This window comes from Mytilus edulis, chromosome 5 (assembly GCF_963676685.1).
Source record: "Mytilus edulis chromosome 5, xbMytEdul2.2, whole genome shotgun sequence".
Taxonomy (NCBI): Eukaryota; Metazoa; Mollusca; class Bivalvia; order Mytilida; family Mytilidae; genus Mytilus; species Mytilus edulis.
The window spans coordinates 37244889-37257931 of record NC_092348.1 but is presented as its reverse complement, the minus strand read 5'-3'; the positions used below and the strand labels follow the sequence as shown (position 1 = coordinate 37257931).

Below are 13043 nucleotides of genomic sequence, written 5' to 3'. Positions count from 1 at the left end.
ATTAGCAGGCGTTATTGTTTTAAAAATACACCCAAAATGTAATCTATGAACAATGTTTGAAATGCAATCAATAATTAACACCTTTTGAGATAGAAGATCATAGAATGGTTACAACAAGTGTTTTTACAACAATCAGCTGATTGACATTTTTATGACCTCGAGGCTTAAAATAGAATATGGGAAACTTTACCTGTGTACACATCGAGGTCTTTTTTATAATCATATAAACACGAAAGAAACTGTTTTAAAACTTTATTTAAATAACACAGAAGTAAATGTGAAATAATATAAAAAAATTATGATGCATTCAAGAAAAATATACTTACCAAATTGCTGTTTCCGGTCAAAAATCTCGTTAGTTTCAACTCAGCATATCTAGCTGGCGATTATTTTCTATGCAATTAACCGAAATGCCACTTGTGGGGCTATGCATATAACCGTACAATTTAACATTAGATGAATGGGAAATGGTTTTGTGCAGGAGAAAAGTATGCAATTAACCGAATTATGCTATTAAGCGGTATGCAATTAAGTGGAATCGACTGTACATGTATTTAGAATGCAATAATATTTTTGATTATTGAGAACATTTTTTCAATTATTGAGAAAAATAAACAAATCTTGACATAAGGTGACCTATATGTTAAAAATAAATCTGTTTCATTTGATCTCTTGTGGAGAGTTGTCTCATTGGCAGTCATACCACATCTTATTTCTATGAAGCTTGGCACAATGATTATTAATGGAAAACAAAATACATATGCAAAAAATTTATAAACACAAGAAGCAAACATCTGCAGTATGCATATATAAAAATTAAATTATGATTTGAGTAGGATGAAATGACAAGTGATGATTGGTATTTGCTTTCTCATCTGGAGATACTTCCCATCACAAAGTAAAATTAAATTTTATTGTTTTTACCACACCCAAATCTACCGAACCCCCTACAATAAACACCAAACCATTTCAAAACACACAAAATTACCCATTCTCTTAGGACTACGTGATGACCTTGCTGATAATGAAGATGTTATGATATAAAAAAATAATGAGCATGAAAATGACACATGAACAAATGCTATTTGATGAAATGAACCAAATAAGGAGTCCAGCAGTTTTCAATCTGCTTTGTGTTTTTGTAATCATAAATCTGTAACCTATTGTTCTGTATAATCAAGGAACATGTGTACAATTCACAAGTTCCTCTTTCACGCTATATTTAAAACTGCACAATACAATTTTTGTTTTACCTTTTTGTATAAATAATGTTGACCGTCTACACTACTGATATGAATGAAATATAGCACATTCTATGACACAAATAATAATGAAGCATATGTTCCTTCTTTTTTTTTTTTTTTTTTTTTAAATATCTAACTATGTGTTTTTTAATTCAAGGTGAAATGAATGAACCATAAACTCTGGTTGCAGTTCCTGTGAAAGAATACATGGTTATGTGCCGTGAAGGCCATGGAAGCTTTAATCAAGACGCTATCTATAAAGTGTAAATACCTGTATCATCATGTGACACTGTACTGATAGATGGCGTTGGTGGAGGTGGGGCAGAAGATTCTGGCTGGAATCTGATCTGTAGTTCTTGTAAAGCTCTGAAAAAAATCTCATTTAAGTTTTTGTCCAAATAGCAAATAATAACACCATGCTTGACAAAATAATATTAAAAAGATAAAATTCTGAAAATAACCTTGTGCAATTCAAATTTATTGAGAGATTTTCTACACGTCCACAAATATTTTAAATTGTGGTGGTCATACAAAAATATATGACTTGTACAACTCTTTAAATTCAATTAAAAACAAACAATGCAGCTTACTCAAGTATGAGTTACAGACTTTGTCGTACACATAATGTAGCAACTTACTTTGGGTGTACAGTGTACAACCTTATCTGTACACCTGATGAAGTAACATCTGGTTTCTGTTCATTATCATCATGGTCATCTTTGATTAGTTCACCTAAAACATTTGATAAAGGTAAAATAACTCACATAAATAACTCTTATGTTCTCTCTTAAATACTTTATTTAAATTTGAGTATGATTTAGAATTAGATTTTTTGAGCACATACATGACATCCTAATTATTTTTTCAATTAATGCATTGTTTTGAAACTTTGCTGATTGTTGAGAGCCGAAAGTTGACCTATAGCTGTTAATTTCAGTGTCATATGATCTCTTGTGAACAGTTGTCTCATCGGCAATCACACCACATCTTCTTCTTTATATTTCATCATTGCACGAAATGCTTAACCATATCACCGGGGGAAAAGTCAGAACTTAGGAGATTTATAACAAATCTTTCTAACACTATTTGTTTATAAATTTTAAAGAAACACAGGTTTTGACTCCCTCAGGCTAGGGTGACCTTACATGGATTTGGCAAACATTTTTTGTCTTCATTGGGTAATATATATTACTCTTCCAATGTTTAGTTTCTTATACATCATTTGCTTTCTAGTATTTGGCTTTGAGCATTTCTGATGAAGGTAAATCCAGAAAGGTGCTTCAGACCAGGGCTTCCAAAAAATATTTGAGCCAGCAAGACATTTCATATCTGATCCAGATTTTAATACCTTAAGGCAATTATGGTAATCAGATGGCATTAGTCATTAAATTACAGCTTTTACATTAATGCTAGCAAGACAAATCTTTGTTTGGCTTGCTTACTTTGTTTGTATCAATGTTTGCTCAAGCATGGTTATCAAGATAGGCGGGGCTTCAGCTAGTATACATCATACTTAAATTTTATTGGACATTATGTTGGAGGTTAAGGACACTTAAATTTAAAACATCACATGACACATATTCTCACATGTTTCCTTACCTGTAAATATACAATACAGACAGGATTCTACTTCGTCGAAATTATCTTCCTATTACGCCAGTTCATTTTCACAATCGTAGAAACGGAAAACAAATTTTTTTTCAGAGATCCAACTTAAAGACTGTCGTTAAGCACTTTTAGTAAAATAGCTATTAGAACACACCTACTCTGATTTTGTGATCCATTGGATAGGTATTTCACTTGACCCCTATATTTCATCTTTTAGTACTGTGATTTTTTTTATGTTATAAAGTCGACCTGTAGCTTTGCTATATAAAATGATAGAGTCTGGAGCGAGATGATGTATCAAATACTCTTGTTTTGTACATTTTCAAGACAAAATATTCGTCTCAAACACACCCTAACATAAAAAAGGTGCACTCGATTTTCTCTTTTCGATACAATTGTTTCCCATTTTTTGGAATATTTTCTTGAGTTGCATAATCGAAGGACAGACATGGAAATATAACTGACTGAACTAATAGATTGATATGTTATAAAAACAATTTTAGGTCAATTAATGTTGAAGGCCAGTTTCTCAGCCTCATACAAGAAAAAAGTTTTTCTTTCATTGACAAATTATTGTATTTTTACAGGTGAGAAAACATGCGAGAATATTTGTCATGTGATGTTTTAAAATTAAGTGTCCTTAACCTCAGACATAACGTCCAATAAAATCTAAGTATGATGTATACAAGCTGAAGCCCCGCCTATCTTAATTACCATGCTTGAGCAAACATTGATACAAACAAAGCAAGCAAGCCAAACAAAGATTTGTCTTGCTAGCATTAATGTAAAAGCTGTAAAAAAAAAAAATATTTAACTTTACGTTGATATGAATTTGATGTTCTGACGTAAACTCTTAAATTGGCAGTGTACCATTCTAAGTGTGCAAATCAGCTTGCTCATATCTGCCTTAAACTCTTTATTTGTGCAAAATGACGTCAAAAACTTTACTTTCTTTTTTAAATCATATTTTCTTATACTGGGTGTTGACTTGACAATGGTGAAACATGGACCAGAAACTGATATGTAAAATCTGTGTACGTTTGGAAAGCACGACTGAGTGAAGAAGCTCTTTCCAGGTTATTCCTTCAACAAAATACTTGAAATGAACATCAGAAACAGATATCAATTATAATTTTAGCATTTTTGAAGAAATGTAGGATGCATAATTAAATTTCCCACCTGCGCACATGCGCATACGTGTTCTAGTTCATACAACATAGTTCTGACGATTTTTCATTTAAAACCTTTTTAAATTTTTCATCAAATCATGATGATAAACTAATTTCTTGTAATTTTAATCTGTTGGACTAAATCAATTAGATACAAACCACTGAAATGTAAGAAAATAATTGTGAATAAAGCGATCAATTTATCGATGTCCGGTACTGAAAATAGTTTACCTGTCATGCCTGTCACCTGAACAGGTAGATTTAAGCTGTCCAACAACTAATTAGCCTTGATTAAAATTAGAAAGTATTGAAGTAGTGGTTGTTTGATAATAATTAATGATCATGTCACTTTTATGACCGGAAATGTGTGGCTGTTAAAGGCAAAAGGTTGGGTTAAAAAGATAGTGAATTATGTTAAAATGACTGTTTCTCAAGAAAGCCTTGAAATGAAAAAGTAGATGACCCTTTCATGCTTTGCCAAGCTGGACTTTTACCTGACATTATACAAATATATGGAATATTTGACAGTTTTGGAAGCCTTGCTTCAAACACATAAAATTTATAAAGTATTGTTTTTAACTTTTTTTCTACAATATGTGGTATTAACATACTAATCAGGACAATATTCACCGATGTAAAAATTTTAATCCTTCATTATTATTTATGTACCATACCTGTTGTCATGTCATCAAGGTTAGAGTCTTCTCCGGTCTTTTTAAACTTCTTTTTACTGGCATCAAGAATAGCAAAGCTAAGGCATGGCTGGGCTAAGATAAATTCTGAGATTGAACTAAAATGGGCAGTGTTATTTGTATTGTCTTGAAAAATCTGTAACACATAAAGAACCTGAAAAAAAGAAACATCAATGATGTAAATTAAGAAGTTAGTATGTGCATTTATTAATTCTATTATTAATCATGGGCATATATAGACTGCAGGTTTAATACACTTTAATATTGTAAAGTATTAAGCTGATTCCCAATATGGTATTTTTGGAGTGAGTGTGGTAAACCTCAATAAAAATACTTACACCTGTGTGCAAGTTTGACCACCATTACCTAAAGTCAAACAATTTTCCACAATATTTTGAGTCACCATCTAAAAGTGTTGACCTCATAATTATAAAGTGAGTGTTGCATGATGCCAGAAGGTTATTCTAAGACAGATCTAGGGTCATTCAGAGCAAATTTAGGAATACATGAAAATATATCTATGTGACAAAGTAAGTAAGGACATTTTATTGAGAGTCGGCATATATATATATATATACATAAAAATAGACAAAAGGCTGATTATATGTGTTATTATTTAAAATGTCAAGTGGCAAATGTTTTATGCATTTTCAGTGCAATAACAAATAAACAATTCATCACCTGATCAGAATTGAAAAGTGTGGTGAATTGAGAGGGTTAACAGACAATTTAGACTTCCTAACTGCATTACAACTGTTCACCTAGAGATCTCCCAAAAGTGTCATTACTTGAGTTCTTTTACCATGTTTACTTGCAATTCTAGATATGACCAGCTATAAAGAAGTGATCATATATATTTGCAACTAAACAGGCATCCCTTTAGCATATTCAACATGTTCTACTACCAGAAAAGAATTCAAGGATGTCATAATATCACCTTTAATTTGTTGTTGTAATTTACAGCTGTCTTGAAATTTTTAATGTGTGTGTCCTTCTTACCTTTCTTTTAATGTCAGTCAGAATGAGGTATTTGGCACCAAGGTCTAATGCTGCTTTCATACAGGGATCTATCTGAAAATTTGATGGCAATCCAGGAGGACAAACAAAGCTGAAATATAGAAAATATATATATATGCAAGCAATAAACATGATAAATAGCAACAACTTCGAAGAAGTATTGAATATTCTAATATTCAGCATGTTTTAATGAATAACTATTGCATTGGCATTTACACCCCATCTCCTTCTTTTTAAAAAATGAATCTTATAATAAATTTTTGTTTCAATTTTATCAAAGTTTACATTGGTATATACACGTTATAGTTCAATTTTCAATTATTACCACTTAAGATTTCAGAATTAATACAATTTTACTAGTAATTGCATAAACATATATCTAGTCTCCTGCAAAATATATGAACTGTTAAAGGACAGTGAACTATAAAACTAGAGTCAAGGCCAAATAAGTATTTCAGTTCATTATGTTCATGTATATGTTACTAGTCACAAATGAAGCGTTTTTCATCCTATCATGTATACTTTTTAGGATTTATACATGATCCAACAACTTAAACCTGGAGCACATAAATACGGCCAAGTTCCTGTATAAAGTCAGGAGAATATATATACTCATCTCAATCAATCCAAACACCAAATACTAATGCACTATGATGTAAAAGGAAAAGTGATGAAGATTTTTAGGGTTTCTTGTAACTCCAAAGTTTTATTTATAATTAAACTTTTGTAATAATAGTTTGTCATTTACTATATTACTTACGTTAATGTTTGTAAACAAGTCCAAGATTCACAGCTCCATATTTTGATCTCTTGATTATTATCAGCTCCTGTGACAGCAAACTTCCAAAACTGGGCACTGTTCAATAAAAAAATAAACAAACTAAAGTTACTTATCTCATAGAAATTAAAACATTTACCTACAATAATATTGTATATTTGTTATACAATTTCTGCAAGTATCCTATTAAAACACTAAATTGCTAAAACTATTTCAGCATTAAGGTTGGCAGTTAACAATATTAGCACATCTTAAAAATATCACAAACATATGAATAGCCGTGATTAAGCATGTAAACAACATGCACCATAAGGCATACAATTGGGTTTTTCTTAAACTGCAAATTTAGACAAAAAAGTATATTCAATCTAAAATTTCCAGTCAACTGATTTTCAACAGCCTTATTTATAAACCTATTAAAAAAAATACTTTAGGGATAAAAATATTTGATTTTTCTTTTCCGAATTGTTCACTTTCAAATGGACAATATTCATATTGAAGTTATATTTTTGTTATTATGACATATACACTCTGACATCAAAATATGAAGTGATCAGTCATATTAATGGAATAAAATAAACAAATAAACTTCATGTCAGCAAGCTTCTTTGCTTTGATCTAAAAGAAGTCTAAAATATTTTTTTTTTAGAAATTTTCATTTAAATTCTCTTTTAATTAAAATTCAGATTAAATTTAGAAGATTTTTTTTTGTAACCAGTAATTTAAAATTTTACTTCAAATTTTGGTAAAATGGAGAAAGAGTCTATAACCTTTGATTTGTGCAAAATGTTTGTTTATAAGTGCATTGTTAAAAAGTTAAGATTCAAATCTAGCTATAGAGTTTGACAGTTAATCATACTAAGCTTTTGGTTTAAAATACTCGGACTGCTTTGACTTCCTCACAACCTTTTTTAAAAGATTGTTTAGGATGACAAGTCAGAGGGCAGCCCACAAAGAAAATATAGAAATAGCTGATCCAGACATGGGAAAGCAATTTCTGTCTCAAAATAGTAATAGATCGATATTTAAGTTCATATAAATGAAAATATATCTATCACAAGTGCCAGACTAAAACTTGCCAACCCAAATGCTGGTCAACAATTAAAAGTAAAATCACAAAAATACTGAACTCAGAGGAAAATCAAATTGGAAAGTCCATAATCACATGTCAAAATCAAATGACAAAACACATCAACTAGCGGCTCTCAAGAGCCCGTATAGCTCACCTGATTCTACTTGGGTTTTTGAAATCATATAAAAAGATAAAATTTGGCTTCAAAGTGACAACACTTGGCCAGCACCTCATTAAGAAAGGAACATTTATGCTATGTTTGCTTTCATTCAATTCAGTGGTTCTCTAAAAGAAGACATTTGTATGTATTTCCCATTGGGTCCTATGTTAAACCAAGTCCCCTGCTGGAAGCTACCTTGGATGATGGATTGGCTACAAAGTAACAACACTTGGTCAGCATGGCATAAGGAACATTCATGCTATGTTTGACTTTATTCCATTCAGTGGTTCTTCAAAAGAAGACGTTTGTATGTATTTCCCATTGGGTCCTATGTTAAACTAAGTCCCCCGCTGGCAGCCATCTTGGATGATTGATCGGCTACAAAGTAACAGCACTTGGTCAGCATGTCATAAGGAACATTCATGCTATGTTTGACTTTATTCCATTCAGTGGTTCTCTAAAAGAAGACATTTGTATGTATTTCCCATTTGGTCCTATGTTATACAAAGTCTCCACTGGCAGCCATCTTGGATGATGGATTGGCTACAAAGTAACAGCACTTGGTCAGCATGTCATAAGGAACATTCATGCTATGTTTGACTTCATTCCATTCAGTGGTTCTCTAAAAGAAGACATTTGTATGTATTTCCCATTGGGTCCTTTGTTAAACTAAGTCTCCCACTGGCAGCCATGATGGATCGGCTACAAAGTAACAACACTTGGTCAACACCTCATAAGGAACATTCATGGCATGTTTGGTTTTATTCCATTCAGTGGTTCTTCAAAAGAAGACATTTGTATGTATTTCCCATTGGGTCCTATGTTAAACTAAGTCTCCACTGGCAGCCATCTTGGATGATGGATTGGCTACACAGTAACAGCACTTGGCCAGCACCTCATTAAGAAAGGAACATTTATGCTATGTTTGCTTTCATTCAATTCAGTGGTTCTCTAAAAGAAGACATTTGTATGTATTTCCCATTGGGTCCTATGTTAAACCAAGTCCCCTGCTGGAAGCTACCTTGGATGATGGATTGGCTACAAAGTAACAACACTTGGTCAGCATGGCATAAGGAACATTCATGCTATGTTTGACTTTATTCCATTCAGTGGTTCTTCAAAAGAAGTCATTTGTATGTATTTCCCATAGGGTCCTATGTTACACTAGTCCCGTGTGGCGGCCATCTTGGGTGATGGATCGGCTACAAAGTAACAACACTTGGTCAGCACCTCATGAGGAACATTCGTACTGTGTTTTGTTTCATTCCATTCAGTGGTTCTCTAAAAGAAGTCATTTGTATGCATTTCCCATAGGGTCCTATGTTAAACTAAGTCCCCTGCTGGAAGCCATCTTGAATGATGGATCAGCTACAAAGTAACAACACTTTGTAAACAGCTCATAAGGAACATTCATGCCATGTTTAATTTAATTCCATTCAGTGGTTCTGTAAAAGAAGTCATTTGTATGCATTTCCTATAGAGTTCTATGTTAAACTAAGTCCCCTGCTGGCGGCCATCTTGGATGATGGATTGGCTACAAAGTAACAACACTGGGTCAGCACCTCATCAGTCAGGGGACTTACTTAAATGAGTGATTTTCTAAATCACTGATTCAAGTAACTTTATAGCTAAACCTTTCACTTTGTTGACAGTCTCATCAAATTCAGTTATATTTACAATGATGCATGAACTAAACAGACATAATAAATAAAATAGTCAAAATATGGGTACAGCAGTCACCATGTTTTCTATATGAGTTGGGCTCTGTCTAGAGAACCCAGCAAGTCTTGTAAGAGGCTGTTAAACGTCAAGAGTAGTTTCAGACTACTAGTCAGTTAAAATATGTGCATTCAGATTTGATAAATGATCATTCAAAATTGAAGATTTAAAACTAAGAAGTTTTATTAAGGATTCCGATTCAAAACAGACTATTTTAGATATTAAACTGATGGAATTAACAACCCCCAACTGCCCTATCACTCAAGTAGACTTAATGAGTCATACTATGACTAAAACTAAGAGCTGGGAAATTTTATCTAGGGCATTTGCATTTTTAATCATGTTTAGATATCAATGCATAAATTAGTCTTAGCTATCATGAATGAATTCTATATATATTTAATAAAAAACAAAAACAAGTATACTATACAACTGAAGTACTCTCTGTCCGTTTAGCAATTTCAAGACAATTTCAGATATATTTTTTTCCATTTTAATATTTCAAATAAATGGTCCTATAAAGATTGTTCATTATGTCCCATATTCAGTTCTTATTACAACACATGAGCAAATATATAGTTTAATTCTTGTGTTGAGGTGTGCAGTCTAGTTTCACTTTCATATCTGTTAGAGTGCACTTTTTACAGGATTTATTTTTGTTTTCTTTTTGCCCAGAACCACTTACCAACATTTATTTCTAAAGAGTGAAAAAAATATATCATTCTTTTATTCAATTTCCAATGCATTTTTATACATGTTAGAATACAGAAGTATTTATTCATGTGGATTTTTTTTTCTTTTCCTTTCTTCAGTGGTAGAATTTGTTCATACAAAACTAAACATAAATATTTTGTCAAATATAAAAATTTGGCCCTACCCATGAAAATTATTGAATCCACAGTATTAATATAGACTTGGTTATTTATGAAACATTAAAAAACACCATTTTAGATAAGAACATAACTGTAAACTAGTTAACTTAGCTATTAAAATTTGAAATAAAAAATCATATTCAAACAAGAATGTGTCCAAAGTACACGGATGCCCCACTCGCACTATCATTTTCCATGTTCTATGGACTGTGAAATTGGGTAAAAATCTAATTTGGCATTAAAATTAAAAAAGATTATACTATAGGGAACATGTGTACTAAGTTTCATGTTGATTGGACTTCAATTTCATCAAAAACTACCTTGACCAAAAACTTTAACCTAAAACTCCCACTTTCATTTTCTATGTTCAGTGGACCATGAAATTGGGGTCAAAAGTCTAATTTGGCATTAAAATTAGAAAGATCATATCATAAGCAACAAGTGTACTAAGTTTCAAGTTGATTGGACTTCAGCTTCATCAAAAACTACCTTGACCAAAAACTTTAACCTGAAACTCCCACTTTTATTTTCTATGTTCAGTGGACCGTGAAATTGGGGTCAAAAGTCTAATTTGGCATTAAAATGAGAAAGATCATATCATAAGCAACAAGTGTACGAAGTTTAAAGTTGATTGGACTTCAGCTTCATCAAAAACTACCTTGACCCAAAACTTTAACCTGAAACGGGACGAATGAACGGACCAACGAACGAACGGACGAACGAACGGACCCACAGACCAGAAAACATAATGCCCCTCTACTATTGTAGGTGGGGCATAAAAATAAAACAAAGTCTAACTTTAGGCAAAAATAAAGTAGTTCATTTTACACAGCAATATCAAAACAAGTGTATTGTTTAATATATATATATGTAACTTCAATTACTTTTTATAATAATATAAAACATATCATTAAGAAGCTGAAACTATAATCAATAATAACTTTGACTTAGCAAATTTATGAAGTTTCATTTTTCTTTGCGAGCACTAGGCCAATGTTGCTACTTTTAGACTGTTAGTCCAGCAGTCTGTGATTCATCACTTAAATCAATGTAATTTATTCATAACATTGTTCATTTATAAAAATATTCTTTTAAAAAAAAAATGAGCTTATAAATTAAGAAACTGAGGTTACAGTTTTGCTAACAAAAATTCAGAAAACAAATAGCACTCTGTGATTACTTACTCAGGACTAGAATTTTTATGATCATCCAGGAAGAAAAGGGAAGACAACTTTTTACCATCGTGTGGTTTCCATTGGTGCAAACACCTAAAATAAAATTGAGAATGTTATCTACTTTTGACTTATATCTGCAGCGTTAAAGTAACATTATCTTATATCTGCAATGTTAAAGTAACATTATATGTACAAACACAAATGTATGTTCAAGTGGTTGCTTGACAGGTTTGCTTCAAAAATTAATTATTGAAAAATATTTGTAACAATTAAAATTTTCTGTTGAATCTTTCTGGCAATATTAAATGAAGAAAAACCAAGTTGTATAATTGGTAAGAAAGGAAGTAGTGTATCAATTCATGAAACAAAATCAATATGTGCACAAAATTCAACTAAAGAAACTGGCATCAACATAATATTTTTTTTTTTACCTTGGCGATGTACTTTCATTCATATTAACTTGGAAGAACTTGACTTCACCGTCCAGACTAGCTGTAGCTAATGCAGTGCCATCTGGTGAGAAAGCAGCATCCATAACAGGCTGAAAAGGGAAATTAAATCTGTTACTGCAAATATATAATATATAGTTTAAATTATTCAGCTTACTCAGTTTCAAGGGAAATAAAAAGAACAAATTAGATTTGCAACAAATATAAGTGATTTCGTAAGTACAGTAAAACCTGTATAAACCGGCCGGCTACGGGACTATAAAAAAAGGGCCGGTTTGGACAGTGAGCCGGTTTATTCAGGTTTCTGTTTGGAACGGAAGTAAATGAATTTAGACGTCCGATATATTGCATGTCAAAGTTCTGTCTGATTGTAAATTATAAACTGATAAATTTAAATACAGAACACAACAACAAAATAAGGTATGATCGATGTTTTAAATCTTCATTTTCATTGGCTATAGAAATTTAAGAAACTGGTTGTTCCTCGAATTAAAAAAAATAATATATGACTTGTGTTTTACATATCCACGAATGTCCTCGTATATCAAATAGACCTCGGTAGCATCAGTCTACGACTTGTCAATTTCACTTTCACTTCGTTTTTCATTGTTTTCATTTGCATCATAATACTCGCGTGGTTTGGATTGTGAGAAGAGATTTTCAATTTTACTTCCATGATCATTAATTTGAAACATTTGTATTGCCGATTAAAAAGCCAAAAAGCCAGAATATTTTCAAAGAAATTCACAACAGGGTACCTAGGATTTCAAAAACACGATGTAAATATCTTATTCCGCGATTTATTAATTTTTTTATCCAAGTTACAACATAAGTTCAATCTGAGATATATTCGGCGTGTCTTTTCGTTTAATTGACTCGTTATAATAAATATTACAGTTCACTACTGTCAATTGTAAGTTCACAGTTAAACACCTGGCTAATCGATTACTTTAAAAAGCCATATTTAATAAACAAATATGTTTTGATTGCATATTGATCATTTGAAATTAATTAGACAAACCGTTTTGACAGGTAATAATTGATTTAATTAAGAATATTGGGACTGCATTATGAGACCGGAATTCAGA

The 13043-nt window shown here is 31.7% G+C and overlaps 1 protein-coding gene across 1 annotated transcript in view; it reads right to left on the bottom strand.

Annotated features, from left to right (window-relative positions):
• Positions 1–13043, bottom strand: part of LOC139523587 (enhancer of mRNA-decapping protein 4-like) — a 50202-nt gene that overhangs the window by 20464 nt on the left and 16695 nt on the right. Inside the window, exons 9-15 of the mRNA XM_071317716.1 lie at positions 11938–12047; positions 11516–11599; positions 6491–6586; positions 5713–5821; positions 4696–4867; positions 1883–1976; positions 1516–1610 (exon numbers count right to left, since the gene is read on the bottom strand). Of these exons, the coding sequence (XP_071173817.1) occupies positions 1516–1610; positions 1883–1976; positions 4696–4867; positions 5713–5821; positions 6491–6586; positions 11516–11599; positions 11938–12047 (760 nt within the window). The remainder of the gene's footprint in view (positions 1–1515; positions 1611–1882; positions 1977–4695; positions 4868–5712; positions 5822–6490; positions 6587–11515; positions 11600–11937; positions 12048–13043) is intronic.